General features: G+C 36.3%; 1 protein-coding gene across 1 annotated transcript in view; it reads left to right on the top strand.

Annotated features, from left to right (window-relative positions):
• Positions 1-18,871, top strand: part of LOC138702155 (transmembrane protease serine 9-like) — a 117,701-nt gene that overhangs the window by 60,375 nt on the left and 38,455 nt on the right. Inside the window, exons 10-14 of the mRNA XM_069829762.1 lie at positions 1,759-1,879; positions 3,425-3,544; positions 4,091-4,479; positions 8,178-8,412; positions 16,874-17,060. Of these exons, the coding sequence (XP_069685863.1) occupies positions 1,759-1,879; positions 3,425-3,544; positions 4,091-4,479; positions 8,178-8,412; positions 16,874-17,060 (1,052 nt within the window). The remainder of the gene's footprint in view (positions 1-1,758; positions 1,880-3,424; positions 3,545-4,090; positions 4,480-8,177; positions 8,413-16,873; positions 17,061-18,871) is intronic.

The raw sequence follows: 18,871 nt of genomic DNA, 5'->3' as shown, positions 1-18,871 counted from the left end.
CTGCACGGAATTGGGTAAGTGAAGGTATTATGCCATCAAATATTTTATAATTAGCTACTGGTACGTGAAAATCTGTGTTGGCAGTCCTAGTCAGAGAAGTGTGGTATTTAGAGGAACCATTCTTAAACATCTGGAACCAACAATGGAACGGATTTCTGTCCTTTCTGTGACTTTAACAACCTTTAAGGAAGAAGTGTGCACTTGAGCTGATTGTCCAGTGACATGAATATTGTATTCTGCATAAAGTAAGTACAGATACTTGAATTTGAAATACAGTGAATGATAAAATGATATGACGAGAAATTCGTTTATATTTGTTCTTTAAGTTTAGTGGAGTAGTGTTGTTTTAACACTGGTAATTATCCATTTTAAATAGAATTTGTGACTACAGGTAATAACTTTCATTTAGCTTGTAATAATATCTGTTAGTTTAATCGTCTCTAACTTATAATCGACCTCGACTTGGGTACCATGAAACCTGCGACATGAGCAGCACAAAGAAACTGGACTCTTCACTATAGGTGAAGGTGATTGTGCACCACTCAGTGACAGTGACCATGATTGAATTTTTTTAAGTTTTGTGGTAATGAGTATTGGACTTTTTTTGTTGTCCCTAATAATTTATAGTTCTTTAATTCTATAACATAATCTTATATTTGCTTATAAACATGTTCCTTTGTTCTAAAAAAAAAATGTGATATTATCTTCACTGCAGGTAATAGTGCCAGTATACGTCATATTTTTATTTACTTCTATTGTTGTAAAACCTTGTTACAATTACAAGTTCTGAAACGTACATTCCACAGGAGAGGCTACAAATGATCAATATCTAAATAAAAAAAAAAAAAAATCAATAATATTGTCCATATTTCCTATCAGTTGTAAGCAATTTTTTTTTTTTTTTTAATACTTCAAAGTATTACCACAGTCTACTATATACAGTCACGAAGCTTGAGTTTTGAGGGTGCTAGAAACAATAGACTGTGCCAGCAATATTTTGTATTGCCTGTAATGAGGCGATATTAGCGATCCTAGTGGTGAGCAACTATCTAATGTTTGCATATTTACTACGTATTGAGCTGCGTGACTATATACTAGACTGTGGTATTACTACTTACAATTCTTTATGTAAAATATATTATGCAGAACAAATATTTGAAAATTTTAAATTGATTCACACCATAATTATTTAGTTCTATTTTGTTTCTGATTGCTTTTTTTTTTTACGATACTGGTACTGCCATTTTCCTCTTCCATTCCACCAACACACTTCACCTCCCCCTCAATTTAGAAAAAGACTGAGGTGAAATCTTGGAGGAGGGTAGTACAGAGCTTCATTCTTTGGCCCTTATAAGGTATTCGCCTGGGAATGGGATCCGGATCTATATGGGTTAAGGCAGGATGGTCCGTCAGTCAGCATCGGATTCACAAGAGCCACTCAGGCCACCTGTCGGACTTAAACAATCATTGCATCTTGTATGGGAATTCACTGATCTCAAATGCAGGAGCAGAGAAAAGGAGGGAGCATTGTGAGCTGCATCACTAACATTTTAATTGTGACAGTTCATCCTTTATATGGATTTAAAATAACGCTTTTTTTCTTATGTCCTACTTCATCTTCAAAAAAAATTAAATATATTTTTAACATGGGTCTCTCTTAGAAATGCACCACCAAAATATTGTGATAGATGAGGCATAAACATTAAATTTCTAAGTGAACGCTAACGAGCAAGAAAAATAGTCCTCGTTGGCTCATAGCATTTGTTCAGTGTTGTTTGTTTTCTCCTGTAGATGTCACAAAAGCGTGACTCCCAAAATGGCGCTCTCTGACAGCCTTGTAAGCAAGACATTCATGAATTTGGAAATATTTTTACAAAAGGTAAAAACTTCTATATATTGAAAGGTATTTATGGTAATATTGCCGTGAGTAGTGCCGAATTTAAGATAAAAGACAATAATGACATTTTTTTAATTAGTAAACATGATTGTAGTTTAATGGGCAAATGGGCAGTCAGTGTTAAAAAATAATCAGGAAGATGAACAACTTTAAATGTAAGTTAATTGTAGTTTAACAAATAAATTATATAGCATATTATTATACAGTACTATGTTCGTTTTTCATGATATGTGAGTTTTGTAGATTGGGTTTTTAATTCAACTAGTGTCAAAGATCCAAGTTTTGGAATTTGTGCTAAATTTAACAAGTTCGGTATTTAAATTATTCACATATTATTGAGACAGACAAACTAAAAATTATGGCCTCTTTTAGTCCGGGAATGTTGTAAATTCTATGTTCATTATGGGTTCCATGTCTTCGTAACTTATTGAGGTTATGGTCGTGTAAGTATCTGCTTTCATATATAACATGCCTGTAAAGATCTGTAAGCACTACCTGAAATTCTATCTTAAGCTACTTCAACTGAATCTAAGGAAAATGGTATATGTACAACAGCTATAAACTGTTTATTGCACTATCCATATGATGACAGACTTAAGTCTATGACCGACAAATGCTGTCATACTTTTTTAAATGAAGTTTATCGTAAATTCCTAACACCGGGAGGTTGTCAGATGGCAGTGAAAACCAAAGCGTGGTTTACAATAGAATAGACTAGCCTAGGCTGAGGTACTTTACAATTTTATTGTATTTATTTGCTTATTTTTAGCGTCTTCGACATGTATTTTTTATGCCATTATTGTGATATATAGCCTAACTCTTAATTGACAGTTTTAAGTAAATAGAACTACTGTATATTTTTAAAAATTCGGGAGCTGTGAAATGAAAATTTGAGCAACAGTGAATATTGTATTTGCAGAAAAAGCAAGCTGGAAGTACCGAGGTAAAATCTATCTTACAGCCGCTTTACAAACCCAGATCTCACAGACAGATTTTTTTTTATGAGAATTCGAGTTGACAGAACTACATAGTTTGGCCATATGGAATAACTGTGTGAGGGGAAACATTAGTACATGAAGGAAAAATGTAGGTAAAAAATTGGAAGGACTGTAGAATACAGATAAGTAGATGAAAACCATGCCAACTGTGCAGAGAAGTTTGTGAAATAATCATTCCAAGAAAAATACTTAGTACCTTTCATTTACTGACTTTTTTTATGCAAGAAAGTACAATTTTTTGGTCCAGGGAAAATAATCTTTTTTTTTTTTTTTTCACTGACTAAACACATTACTCATTTTAACATATTTTGCAACATTTACTAAACTACCAGTAGCCAGAGTTTTTGGTCCAGGAGTAATTATTACTGATTTTCACTTGTTTCTGCCCTCCTTTAGTTTGAGGCTTGATATGCGATGGTTACTAATACTGGAAGAGTTTACTTATCTTTATTGTAGAGTTCAGCATAAAAATCAAACATTTTGTGTAATATTCACAAAATGAAACGCATAATTAATCTCTGTGTTCCAGGCTGCTGCATTGGATATATTTGAAGCATTGATATTCAACTATAAACTGAAAATTGGCCTATTGGATCCTCTTGCATTCCATTTCTTGGGCATCATAGCAGATCTTGCCAATCAGCTCCAGGTGTGAGGTTGAAGTATATTAGATATTATGTATTTATTTGTTTAAATGTTTACTGTTAACTTATTTAGCCTACTTACATTAGCTATGAGCTCTTATCTCATTTATTTACTTTTGCTTACCTATTTGTCTCTATTTGTTCGCATATTTATTTCTTTACTGTTTGTCCACTTATTTTATTTTCTCATTTGCCTTTGTTTATATATTTAGTTATTTTTAGTGCTGTGGAATTTAATCGATTAATCGATAAATTTCTGTTGTAAGATTAATCGATCAAAAATATTTAATCGAATAATCGAGTCGATTAAAATGAATCGGTTGTAGTTGATATTATTACTTTGTTAATACAAACTCATACTAAAAATTCCGACAATATTTCTGTGTCGGAAATTGCTTACTTAAAAGCACAATAGTACTGTTATTTTCTAACTGTAAACCAAGTAGCTTAGGAAAAATCTTTGCACAAACACTTTAGAAAGAAATGAAGATATTGTTTGTGTATTTGTGTGTCTTTTAAGTTATGACGATACGTCTTTTCTGTGATTTCAGCTCCTCTACCAGGAGACGAGGGAACAGAAGGAGTACCTCGAGACTTTCCAGGTGGCAATCGCGAACCCCGAGCTATGCATTAGGAAGCCGGACACACACTTCATTCACGCAACTGATCCCCTGTTGTTGTCGGTGAAGACAGAGGAACACCCTATCACTGTCGAGAATGACCCGATAGTTCTGCCTCTGTATTACGATGTCCCAGAGGCACCGGCAGCTGCGAAGAGCTGTGCCAAGTCTCCAACCGCAGCGGTCTGCAAACAGAAGCAGAAGATCTCGAGGGCATCGCCCTCGAAGAAGGGTGAGGATCAAGCGAAGTCACATGGGAAGAATGAGGACCGAGACCTGGAGAACGGGCGGCAAAGCTTCAGATGCAGCTTGTGTCACAGGTAAAGTAGTAACATGTAACTAGACTAGACGGCAATAACCTGAAAAGCTATTTATTTTAATCTTTCAACATCTTTCCAGTTTGTTCCTTCACTCCAGCTTCTTTTCAAAAGTCGGCTATTTTATTGCTGCTCATGTCAGACTTGACACGGGTTTTCCCTGGAAGGATTAGGAAGAGGGTGGGTAAGGTTGCAAATTCCATGGGAATGACTACACTACATAGTTTGAAGTGGTTTGACTTCAAGTTGGTGTAAACAATATGTAGTAGGCCTACATTGCAGATACCCAGATTCGCGTAGCTTTGGGTTACAATAAAGAAATGAAACCAAATGTAGCACAGACGACTCACTTAGTCGTGTTCAGCGGAATAAAACCAGAGCTACATGTAACGGCTGGTTCACAATAAATCGGGAACGGAAGCGACAACGAGAACGGTTTATTGTGAACCAGCCAAGGACATATTATGTACGTGAACGACCACAAATATTATCAGAAAATGCAGGCTCTAAATTCCTAAAAATATCATCAGGAAATGAACTCACAATTGGACAAAAATTACAAGATACCACAACAAGACTTATTAGAACCTAAATATCTGATAAAGGTGTAAAAAAAAAGGTTACTAATAATATTTTTAAAACCAGTTTTATCAAAATATGAAAAGAAAAACTCTGCAGTTATATCATTTGGGAACCATAACATTGTTATGATCTCTCTGACATCTTCAATATTTTTCCTGCATGTAATAAACACTTATTTCTGAAAAGTAGACTACTCTCAGACATGTAGAGTTGTTTATTTTAATACAATTAATTTTTTATTTGTCCTATACAAAATATATTAAAATTTACATAATGTTTGAGAACTAATTTTTCTATTTTCAAAGAAATGGGCATTATTGTGGTCTACCTTTTGCATAAATGCGTGTTAGATCAGTGTACAAAATGTCAGAATTCTATCTCTAATGGTTGTGGAGTTACGAAATAATATGTGTGAAAATTTTCAAATTTTGGAAAATTTAATTGAAAGTAAAAAGTGAATTCTAAAAAATATTATTAGTAACCTTTTTATACTTTTATCAGATATTTAAGTTCTAATAAGTCTTGTTGTGGTACCTTGTAATTTTTGTCCAATTGTGAGTTCATTTTCTTATACAATTTTTTTGAAATTTAGAGCCTGCATTTTCTGGTAATATTTGTGGTCGTTCACGTACATATAACCTTAATGCGTTACGCCACCTTGAGTATCATCTGCAATGTAGCTAATACGTATTGTTTACATCAACCACTTCATAATATATATTTTCTTGTATGTGCTTTCATCCTGGGTAAGTAGAGGAGAAGACCTGATGGCCTTAACTCTGCCAGGGAAAATATTATTATTATTATTATTATTATTATTATTATTATTATTATTATTATTATTATTATTATTATTATTATTATTATTATTATTTACATTTTGGAGAAAAATGGGAGTATAAGGGTACAGTACATCAGTTATTCGTAGATTTCAAAAAGGCGTAGGCCTATGACTCGGTTAAGAGAGAAGTTTTATATAATATTCTTATTGAATTTCGTATTCACAAGAAACTAGTTCGATTAATTAAAATGTGTCTTAGTGAAATTTACAGCAGAGTCCGTATAGGTCAGTTTCTATCTGATGCTTTTCCAATTCACTGCTGGCTAAAGCAGGGAGATGCACTATCACCTTCACTTTTTAACTTCGCTCTAGAATATACCATTAGGAAAGTTCAGGATAACACAGAGGGTTTGGAATTGAACGGGTTACATCAGCTTCTTGTCTATGCGGATGACGTGAATATGTTTGGAGAAAATCCACAAACAATTAGGGAAAACGCGGAAATTCTTGTTGAAGCAAGTAGAGCGATAGGGTTGGAAGTAAATCCCGAAAAGACTAAGTATATGATTATGTCTCGTGACCAGAATATTGTACGAAATGAAACTATAAAAATTGGAGATTTATCCTTCGAAGAGGTGGAAAAATTCAAATATCTTGGAGCAACAGTAACATATATAAATGACACTCGGGAGGAAATTAATCGCAGAATAACTATGGGAAATGCGTGTTATTATTCGGTTGAGAAGCTTTTGTCATCTAGTCTGCTGTCAAAAAATCTGAAAGTTAGAATTTATAAAACAGTTATATTACCGGTTGTTCTGTATGGTTGTGAAGCTTGGACTCTCACTTTGAGAGGGGAACAGAGATTAAGGGTGTTTGAGAATAAGGTTCTTAGGAAAACATTTGGGGCTAAGAGGGATGAAGTTACAGGAGAATGGAGAAAGTCACACAACGCAGAGCTGCACGCATTGTATACTTCACCTGACATAATTAGGAACATAAAATCCAGATGTTTGAGATGGGCAGGACATGTAGCACGTATGCGCGAATCCAGAAATGCATATAAAGTGTTAGTTGGGAGGCCGGAGGGAAAAAGACAGGCTTAAATGAATTTCAACCCAAACTCAGTCATGCCAAGGCCCGCGGGCTTGACTCAAACCCATGCAGTTTTTACCAAATCCATACGTGGACATACATTCTCATGCTTTATCTGAGATCTAATTTTGAGAAATCTTAAGTATCTAAAAAATTAAAAGCTAAAAACATATATATTATGTAACTAAAAAATATTAATAAATGTCTGATTTTTTAAAATTTATTGTACCTGAACTAACATAGATATAATGAATTTCTCAACGTTAATATCGTCACCTGAATGCATGAACTAGGTAACTTGATTTTTTATATTTTGTGACTTTGCCCATTTACTTATTTATTTCACTAAGGAATATGTCTCGTTTTCTTTTACCTATTTGTTGCATTGGAAAATAGATGTCGCTGGTATCGTTCAATCAGTTACCTAGTTCTTGCGTTACATTTTGTGCGATTTTTTCTATGCTATAAAAGAGATAACTAAAAAACGCAAATTTCGAGTTACCTAGTTTTTGCATTCAGGTGACAATATATCGCCTTGAGTCAGGACTCTTGTGTATAAATACAATACGCATGAAGCATTTTGATTGTATCACAAATTTCCACAATTCAAATAAAACTAACCTCGAAACTAGCAGTCCGATTGAGCTGAAAATGTTTACACACCTATTAATCCATCGAACAAACTGTTAAAAAAACAATCCGATTAAAATAATTGTCAACATTTCAAACCTCAGCCCTAGTGTCCATCACAATAAATAAATAAATACCTATTATGTAATTTGTAATATAAAATGTATGGTTAATTAAAAAATTAGTCGAAAGTCTGCATAGTTTGGTTTATTACATGCTTGTCATCTTCTTTACATGAATTTGCGCTTTTCCACAAAAATTAAATACAGTTACAAACATGGGGCTGTACAATGTTATGTGTTATAAAATATGAAGAATAATCATTTTAAATCAAAAAACAATCATTTTAAATCCTAATCAAATACTTTCAAGAGTAATATAAAAATTCAAGGTCGAAAAGGTCACTCCTGTATGAGTCTCTACGTAATATTAATCTAATAGAGAAATTTGTCTCTACTTTACTAATTAATTTTCCTTTCTTTCTGCCTACTCCTCTATCGTAACTTATCCATTCCCTTCATGATTTCTTACTAAACTCCTTCGTTACTCTCACTCTCTCTTTTACTTCTTTTCTCGCATTCATCATTCAGCCACTGTTCGATGATTCATACAGGAATGGGGCTTCGTCCCCTGGCGCTCGAGCTGCTGCTGTTGGTGCTGCCCCTGTCTTCGCCCGCCAAGCACTCCAGTCTGCAGCATCCCCCTTCGCCCTGTCCAAGCATATTCTCGTACGAAGGCCGGGAGGCGGAACCTGGTCGCTGGTTCGGTGTCATCCTGCTCAACGTGGATCAACTCGTCATGGGCCTGCCCTTGACGTCAAGCTAGACAGGCCTGCCAACGTGCTCGGGGTAGGTCAGCTGAATTCATTCCTCTCCATTTCTCTTTTGTTCTTATGTCTACCTCTGTTTTCGCTTTATGCCCCTCTTCTTTTCTTCTGTTCTGCTTGTTTCTTGGTCTTATTACCGCACTTGTTTTTGTATTACGCCCTTCTTCTTTTCTTCTGTTCTGGTTGTTTCTTGGTCTTACAACTGCCCTTGTTTTTGTATTACGCCCATCTTCTTTTCTTCTGTTCTGTTTGTTTCTTGGTCTTATACCCGCCCTTGTTTTTCTATTACGCCCAACTTCTTTTCTGGTTGTTTCTTGGTCTTATATCCGCCCTTGTTTTTCTATTACGCCCAACTTCTTTTCTGCTTGTTTCTTGGTCTTATATCCGCCCTTGTTTTTGTATTACGCCCAACTTCTTTTCTGCTTGTTTCTTGGTCTTATATCCGCCCTTGTTTTTCTATTACGCCCAACATCTTTTCTGGTTGTTCCTTGGTCTTATATCCGCCCTTGTTTTTGTATTACGCCCAACTTCTTTTCTGCTTGCTTTTTGGTCTTATATCCGCCCTTGTTTTTGTATTACGCCCAACTTCTTTTCTGGTTGTTCCTTGGTCTTATATCCGCCCTTGTTTTTGTATTACGCCCTTCTTCTTTTCTTCTGTTCTGCTTGTTTCTTGGTCTTATATCCGCCCTTGTCTTTGTATTACGCCCAACTTCTTTTCTGGTTGTTTCTTGGTCTTATATCCGCCCTTGTTTTTCTATTACGCCCAACTTCTTTTCTGCTTGCTTTTTGGTCTTATATCCGCCCTTGTTTTTGTATTACGCCCAACTTCTTTTCTGCTTGCTTTTTGGTCTTATATCCGCCCTTGTTTTTGTATTACGCCCAACTTCTTTTCTGCTTGCTTCTTCGTCTTATATCCGCCCTTGTTTTTGTATTACGCCCAACTTCTTTTCTGCTTGCTTTTTGGTCTTATATCCGCCCTTGTTTTTGTATTACGCCCAACTTCTTTTCTGCTTGCTTTTTGGTCTTATATCCGCCCTTGTTTTTCTATTACGCCCAAATTCTTTTCTGCTTGCTTTTTGGTCTTATATCCGGCCTTGTTTTTCTATTACGCCCAACTTCTTTTCTGCTTGCTTTTTGGTCTTATATCCGCCCTTGTTTTTCTATTACGCCCAACTTCTTTTCTGCTTGCTTTTTGGTCTTATATCCGCCCTTGTTTTTCTATTATGCCCAACTTCTTTTCTGCTTGCTTTTTGGTCTTATATCCGCCCTTGTTTTTGTATTACGCCCAACTTCTTTTCTGCTTGCTTCTTGGTCTTATATCCGCCCTTGTTTTTGTATTACGCCCAACTTCTTTTCTGCTTGCTTTTTGGTCTTATATCCGCCCTTGTTTTTCTATTACGCCCAACTTCTTTTCTGCTTGCTTTTTGGTCTTATATCCGCCCTTGTTTTTCTATTACGCCCAACTTCTTTTCTGCTTGCTTTTTAGTCTTATATCCGCCCTTGTTTTTCTATTACGCCCAACTTCTTTTCTGCTTGCTTTTTGGTCTTATATCCGCCCTTGTTTTTCTATTACGCCCAACTTCTTTTCTGCTTGCTTTTTGGTCTTATATCCGCCCTTGTTTTTCTATTACGCCCAACTTCTTTTCTGCTTGCTTTTTAGTCTTATATCCGCCCTTGTTTTTCTATTACGCCCAACTTCTTTTCTGCTTGCTTTTTGGTCTTATATGCGCCCTTGTTTTTCTATTACGCCCAACTTCTTTTCTGCTTGCTTTTTGGTCTTATATGCGCCCTTGTTTTTCTATTACGCCCAACTTCTTTTCTGCTTGCTTTTTGGTCTTATATCCGCCCTTGTTTTTCTATTACGCCCAACTTCTTTTCTGCTTGCTTTTTGGTCTTATAAACGCCCTTGCTTTTGCATTGTGCCCCTCTGCTCTTCTTCTCCTCTGCTTCTCTCTGCTTGGTATAGCAGCTTTTTTTTTTAATTTATTTACCTCTCCTCTCTCCCTCCTCGCCTTCTCTCTGCTTGGTATAGCAGCTTTTTTTTTCAATTTATTTACCTCTCCTCTCTCCCTCCTCGCCTTCTCTCTGCTTGGTATAGCAGCTTTTTTTCAATTTATTTACCTCTCCTCTCTCCCTCCTCGCCTTCTCTCTGCTTGGTATAGCAGCTTTTTTTTTCAATTTATTTACCTCTCCTCTCTCCCTCCTCGCCTTCTCTCTGCTTGGTATAGCAGCTTTTTTTTTTAATTTATTTACCTCTCCTCTCTCCCTCCTCGCCTTCTCTCTGCTTGGTATAGCAGCTTTTTTTTTCAATTTATTTACCTCTCCTCTCTCCCTCCTCGCCTTCTCTCTGCTTGGTATAGCAGCTTTTTTTCAATTTATTTACCTCTCCTCTCTCCCTCCTCGCCTTCTCTCTGCTTGGTATAGCAGCTTTTTTTTTCAATTTATTTACCTCTCCTCTCTCCCTCCTCGCCTTCTCTCTGCTTGGTATAGCAGCTTTTTTTTCAATTTATTTACCTCTCCTCTCCCCCTCCTCGCCTTCTCTCTGCTTGGTATAGCAGCTTTTTTTTCAATTTATTTACCTCTCCTCTCTCCCTCCTCGCCTTCTCTCTGCTTGGTAAGGCAGCTTTTTTTTTAATTTATTTACCTCTCCTCTCTCCCTCCTCGCCTTCTCTCTGCTTGGTATAGAAGCTTTTTTTTCAATTTATTTACCTCTCCTCTCTCCCTCCTCGCCTTCTCTCTGCTTGGTATAGCAGCTTTTTTTTCAATTTATTTACCTCTCCTCTCTCCCTCCTCGCCTTCTCTCTGCTTGGTATAGCAGCTTTTTTTTTCAATTTATTTACCTCTCCTCTCTCCCTCCTCGCCTTCTCTCTGCTTGGTATAGCAGCTTTTTTTTTTCAATTTATTTACCTCTCCTTTCTCCCTCCTCGCCTTCTCTCTGCTTGGTATAGCAGCTTTTTTTTTAATTTATTTACCTCTCCTCTCTCCCTCCTCGCCTTCTCTCTGCTTGGTATAGCAGCTTTTTTTTAATTTATTTACCTCTCCTCTCTCCCTCCTCGCCTTCTCTCTGCTTGGTATAGCAGCTTTTTTTTCAATTTATTTACCTCTCCTCTCTCCCTCCTCGCCTTCTCTCTGCTTGGTATAGCAGCTTTTTTTTCAATTTATTTACCTCTCCTCTCTCCCTCCTCGCCTTCTCTCTGCTTGGTATAGCAGCTTTTTTTTAATTTATTTACCTCTCCTCTCTCCCTCCTCGCCTTCTCTCTGCTTGGTATAGCAGCTTTTTTTTAAATTTATTTAGCTCTCTTCTCTCCCTCCTCGCCTTCTCTCTGCTTGATATAGCAGCTTTTTTTTTAATTTATTTACCTCTCCTCTCTCCCTCCTCGCCTTCTCTCTGCTTGGTATAGCAGCTTTTTTTTAATTTATTTACCTCTCCTCTCTCCCTCCTCGCCTTCTCTCTGCTTGGTATAGCAGCTTTTTTTTAATTTATTTACCTCTCCTCTCTCCCTCCTCGCCTTCTCTCTGCTTGGTATAGCAGCTTTTGTCTTTAATTTATTTACCTCTCCTCTCCTCCTCCTCTGCTTCTTTCTTCTTGTATAGCATGTCCTGTCTTTAATTTGCCTATACTACCCTTCTCACCGCTTCCTTCTTGTTGTATATCAGCTGCTGTCTTTATTTTAATTATTCTTCCCCTCTCTCTGCTTCTTTCTTATTGTATATCAGCTGCTGTCTTTATTTTAATTATTCTTCCCTTCTCTCTGCTTGTTTCTTGTTGTATATCAGCTGCTGTCTTTATTTTAATTATTCTTCCCTTCTCTCTGCTTGTTTCTTATTGTATATCAGCTGCTGTCTTTATTTTAATTATTCTTCCCTTCTCTCTGCTTGTTTCTTATTATATATCAGCTGCTGTCTTTATTTTAATTATTCTTCCCTTCTCTCTGCTTCTTTCTTATTGTATATCAGCTGCTGTCTTTATTTTAATTATTCTTCCCTTCTCTCTGCTTCTTTCTTATTGTATATCAGCTGCTGTCTTTATTTTAATTATTCTTCCCTTCTCTCTGCTTGTTTCTTATTGTATATCAGCTGCTGTCTTTATTTTAATTATTCTTCCCTTCTCTCTGCTTCTTTCTTATTGTATATCAGCTGCTGTCTGTATTTTAATTATTCTTCCCTTCTCTCTGCTTGTTTCTTATTGTATATCAGCTGCTGTCTTTATTTTAATTATTCTTCCCTTCTCTCTGCTTGTTTCTTGTTGTATATCAGCTGCTGTCTTTATTTTAATTATTCTTCCCTTCTCTCTGCTTCTTTCTTATTGTATATCAGCTGCTGTCTTTATTTTAATTATTCTTCCCTTCTCTCTGCTTCTTTCTTATTGTATATCAGCTGCTGTCTTTATTTTAATTATTCTTCCCTTCTCTCTGCTTCTTTCTTATTGTATATCAACTGCTGTCTTTATTTTAATTATTCTTCCCTTCTCTCTGCTTCTCTCTTCTTCTCATAGCAGCTCTTGTCTTTTCTAAATAATGAGAAATTGTCAAATATAAAGTACAATAAGTATATTTACAATATTAATTCACACAATGAAATGGAAGTTAAACAGAAACATTTATGCCAACATTTTTATTTAAAACTCATTACGGCTAGGAAATGAATTATTTGCGAGCCACACTAAATGCAGCTTGAAATCTAGTAATATATTTTAAATTTCGGTTTTTTGGCGGTAATTTATTAAACACGTTTAAAGCCACAATGTGAAACCACCCTGTATTTACATTTAATCTTGTATTGGTAACATGCAATTGGTAATCAAACATAGTTGTGTATACCGGATTTCACCTGAAATGGATTTATGTTTTTATTAACTTTGATTAAACACTAAAACATATAAATGTCAGCCAGAGTACACCCCATAACAAATAGATGTCTACAAAGGGCGTCAGAAGAAGGATCAGTAACGGCACCACTAGTTTTTTCCTGCAGGATTAAATTCCTTACGGTATATTTTTATTTTCTTAGGTTATTTTACGACGCTGTATCGACATATAGGTTATTTAGCGTCTGAATAATATGAAGGTGATAATGCCGGTGAAATGCGTTCGGGGTCCAGCACCGAAAGTTACCCAGCATTTGCTCGTATTGGGTTGAGGGAAAACCCCGGAAAAAACCTCAACCAGGTAACTTGTCCCGACCGGAATTCGAACCCGGGCCACCTTGTTTCGCGGCCAGACGCGCTGACGGTTACTCCACAGGTGTTGACCTTACCGTTACTGCTGTTATCCCACATATGAATCCCACAATGTAATTATAGTATTACACTGCACTGTTAAGAAGTGCTTGAAAGGTCTTTCTGACCATTTTCTTTATTTCTCAGCAACTAGATGGCTCTAGATAATCTCGTACAAGGAGAGTTTATATGAGGATCCCAATTCATAGTTGGGGCCAATATAATTGTTAATAATTTCGCAACATCATGTAGTGATTCAATATCACCCTTCCCATCTATTTTTCTCTTTCTCTCTGTTTGTTTCTTTTTGTCCCTATCTTTTTCTTTATTTCTCTTCTGTTCTGCCATCTTCTCCTCTCTTGAGTTCGACGTCACTTTTTTTTTCTCCTCTTTATCCAGCCATCAGATACTCCTTTATTTGCATTTCTAAATATAATAAGGCTGGTATTACACTCTTTGACAGAGAATATGGTAAAATATTTTACCAAAGTTCTGTGATAAGATGTAGGATATCAAGTATATTACTCTATATAAAATATTTTATCAAAGATAATATAAAATTTAGGAACAAGAATCATCAGCCTTCATTTATAGTCAAATAATATATATATATATAACAGATATAGTTTGGAATTGAATGGGTTACACCAGCTGCTTGTCTATGCGGATGACGTGAATATGTTAGGAGAAAATCCACAAACGATTAGGAAAACACGGGAATTTTACTGGAAGCAAGTAAAGAGATAGGTTTGGAAGTAAATCCCGAAAAGACAAAGTATATGATTATGTCTCGTGACCAGAATATTGTACGAAATGGAAATAGGCTATAAAAATTGAAAATATATCTTTTGAGAGGTAGAGAAATTCAAATTTCTTGGAGCAACAGTAACAAATATAAATGATACTCGGGAGGAAATTAAACACAGAATAAATATGAGAAATGCCTATTATTATTCGGTTGAGTAGCTTTTATCATCCAGTCTGCTGTCGAAAAATCTGAAAGTTAGAATTTATAAAACAGTTACATTACCGGTTGTTCTGTATGGTTGTGAAACTTGGACTCTCACTTTGAGAGAGGAACATATGTTAAGGGTGTTTGAGAATAAGGTGCTTAGGAAAATATTTGGGGCTAAGAGGGATGAAGTTACAGGAGAATGGAGAAAGCTACACAACACAGAACTGCACGCATTGTATTCTTCACCTGACATAATTAGGAACATTAAAACCAGACGTTTGAGATGGACAGTATATGTAGCACGTATGGGCGAATCCAGAAATGCATATAGAGTGTTAGTTGGGAGGTCAGAGGGAAAAGGACCTTTAGGGAGGCCGAGACGTAGAAGATAATATTAAAATGAATTTGAGGGAGGTGGGATATGATGATAGAGAATGAATTAATCTTGTTCAGGATAGAAACCAATGGCGGGCTTATGTGAGGGCGGGAATGAACCTCCGGGTTCGTTAAAAGCCAGTAAGTAAGGAAGTATAAGAATTTCTATACATCATTTTGAAGAATGAAAACACTGTAATGTTTCTTTTGTAACAGCCTGTACTCATGTGTTAGAAGTCTGCAGGTGTTCAGGCCGGCACTTGGGAGAAATATGAATAACATACTGCACAACAATGCAGAAAAAAGAAAAGTGATCCCGGTATAATGTGTGAACTTAAAGACGTGAGATTAAATAAAATAATTAGAATTTACATTTCATAACATGAAGATATACCATATTATGTTTTAAATAAACAGATAAAGTAAATGTAAAATTGGTCCACTGATGTGGAGTAATGGTTAGAACGTCTGGCCATGAAACAAGCGGGCCCAGGTTCACACCCTGGTTGGAACAAGTTACTTGGTTGGGGTTTTTCCTCAACCAATTGAAGTATAATTGCTGGTTAATTGTCGTTGTTGGACCTCGAACTCATTTCGCCATCATTAATTGACATATCATCATCCATACATTAGCCTGGGTTAAGTTTACGGTGCGGCGTGCTGTACTTGTACAAGAGCGCGGCCGTTCGGCTACCCAGTCCTTCACAAAATAAGAGTGAAGCACAATAAGCCTCAGGCTGCAGTGCAAGTCTTCAGGTTCCTCCTCTATACAAGAGGAAAAAAAGTGAAATTGTCTTTATACTCGTATTTTGTTACAATTTCACTTTATTTTACAATATCTTTATTAAATGTCATATTCCGATATACTGTACCAAGATCAAGCTAAAACGGGGGGAGGAGATAAATGATGTCCCCCGTAATCTCGTTGTATCAGGATTCTATAGTTTTTGCTTCCCCCCCCCCCAAGGAAACTGTCCTATCTCCACCTATGTTCCTGTCCACTCCCTTACGCCACCACGCTGTTTGAACATGTATGCTGGAATCATGGCCTTCTTCATAGACTATTTTTCTAAAAACCATGACATCACGGTGCCGGTATAGCACTAAATTAAGAAGGCAGTGTCCCAATGCAGTTTAATTACGAGTTATCAGCTGTTATTTTTTTTGGAAATTCTAATTCTTTGTTTATAAACAGTTTTCCAGTAAACAATTCATTAAACCTGAGTCACAGGTTTATGAACTGAATGGTAATTTCCTGAGACGCTAGAAAAGAAACGGGGAAAATTTCAGTATACGGATTCCTCACTGACAATTATATCGTACAATACTGAAAAAGAGTAGATTTGTCTGCGTTTGTAGAATGCGCGTCATCATGTTTACGAAAAGGCACTTTTCAGTACCAATAATTTATTTTGTGTGCACAAGGTTGGAATTTTGAAGTAAGAGGGGAAAGGAAGGAATCCGTTTTCTGAAATTTATCCAAAAAACGTAGAAAGATGTAGAATTGTAAAAGATGTTCAAAAGATATCTATGAAAATTACGTTTGGCTGTCAATAATCGAAATAAATGTGGAAAAGGTAAGAGCCTGAAATATTACAATATTAAAGAATGTGACGCAGATACCAACAATGTCAATGTTCCAAGTCAACGTGTTATTCTACATTGGACTCGCGTTTTATTTCCAAAGCATCCTCAGATTTTATAACCCCCAATTTTAATGATGTATCGTTTGTGCAAGCATTTTCATTTACTAGCTAATACGGTCTTGATTGCTATTCACTACGTAGCTTTGGATCGTAGCTTCTGACGTCACATCCGGCTATTTAGTCAACAATCTAGTTCACTTCAGTTGAAAATGTAGCTTTGAGACACGGCCTTAGCATCACGTGATCAGTGTTCTGTACTCCCTCACGACACCACGCTGTTTGGTTCCAGAACTGGGTGGGCGAGGTGCAGACGAAGAACAACGTGCAGTTCACCATCCTCAACCTGAGCAAGAAGGTGCAGCCGTCACCTCCACCCCTGTCTGTGCGCATATTCGTGACGTTCTCCGAGGGCGGGAACGTGCCTCGACTGCGCAGCATCAGTTTCAACGGTCGCCAGATCTGCCCCGTCGACCCAGGTATAGTTATTTCAAGTTATCTTGAACTTCCTGAGCGGGACAGAGGGGCAGAGGGAAGGAAGCACGTAACGTGGCTGGAGCCAACTGAGTTGTTTGCGCATGCTCCCCATCATAATCTCTTCTTAAGAAACATAGAGCTGTTTCCTTCACTGCGTACAACTAGTGTTAACATGGAGGAGCAAACACAGGGTAGTAATTATGGTGAAATCACACCACCGCGGAGAAAAAGTAACGCTGTTATCCATAGCCGAGAAAGAGAAATTATCGCAAATATAATTAAGTGTTGCTAGGAGGAAAAATTAAACAAATGTTTGTTAGAACTTGATAAGGAATATGAGAGAGCAGCTAAATACTCTGGCAAAAGTATTAGTTCCGTGAAGAGAATTAAGAATAATATTGAATTACAACCGAATGAACCTCACACTACTCCGGAAAAGAATAGGTATGTAATGTTTAGAAATTATTGCTATAATAGTTATGTACAATAGTGTGTGTACTGTGAGCGACATAATGAATTACTGTTGTAAGTTATTCTTTTGTTATAGTTCTACAAAAGATATTATTTCATTCCAGAATTAGATTAGATTAGATTAGATTAGATTAGATTTATTTATTTAACCTGGTAGAGATAAGGCCGTCAGGCCTTCTCTGCCCCTCTACCAGGGGATTACAACTATAACATGAACAATAAGATTACAATTAATATTAAATTTACAATTACAATTACAATAAAAATTAAAGTACGACAAGAATACCTGATTAATGAAAGCTAGACATTTTATCATAGAAGTTAAGAACAAAGAATATTTTTGTATTTACTAAATTACAAATTAAACCTACAATAACAAAATTCTATAGTGATGAAATTACCGGATATTGAGATATTTTGTGGTAGATTAAAAGAACTATTTACAAGAAACCATGTCTGAACGAGTCTCAATTACTGACCAAGTGCCTAGTAAGTTTTCGTTTGAATTCAATTTTATTTCGACAGTCCCTGATGCTAGCAGGTAACGAATTCCAGAGTCTTGGCAGGGCTATTGTGAAAGAGGATGAGTATGAGGAGGTGCGATGGGATGGTATTGTTAGTATTGTTTCATGGCGAGAGCGTGTGTTCAGATTGTGGTGGGAAGAAAGGTAAGTGAAGCGAGACGACAGGTACGAAGGAATAGAAGAGTTCAAGATTTCGAAGAGAAAGAGAAGTGAATGTAAATTTCTTTTCTTATCTAGTTTAAGCCAACCTATTGCTTCCAGGGATGGGGTAATATGATCATATTTACGAACATTGCTTACAAAACGTACACACAAATTATGAGCACGTTGAAGTTTCATTTTGTTGTCGCTGGAAAGGTCAGTCAGTAAAATGTCAGCATAGTCAAAATAGGGAAATACAAGGGTCTGCACAAGGGACTTTTTTAAGCAAGAGGGAAGATGAACATTTATCCTTTTTAGCACATGAATAATAGGAATAGAATAGAATTAGGACTTGTGTAAAGTTGAAGTGGACGACTTCGATCAACATGTCATTCGGGATACAATCGAAGAATTCTATCCTGTTCAGAAAGTAGTACCTATGAATAAGAAGATAGTTCCGAATGAATAATGGCATTGACGAAATAATAATTAATTTTGGACCAAGCTATGATGGCAGTAATGATGATAGGAATATGGATTGTGTATAATTGTAAATTAATGTAAATTTAAATAATAAGCCTGTAAAATACTGTTATAAGAATATGTACATATCAGGTGTAGGTGTAAGTCATGTAGACCTATATAATGTACAGAAATAGCTGTAGTAACTCCGCCAT

This window comes from Periplaneta americana, chromosome 6, assembly GCF_040183065.1.
Source record: "Periplaneta americana isolate PAMFEO1 chromosome 6, P.americana_PAMFEO1_priV1, whole genome shotgun sequence".
Taxonomy (NCBI): domain Eukaryota; kingdom Metazoa; phylum Arthropoda; class Insecta; order Blattodea; family Blattidae; genus Periplaneta; species Periplaneta americana.
This window is presented reverse-complemented; position numbering and strand designations above follow the sequence as displayed.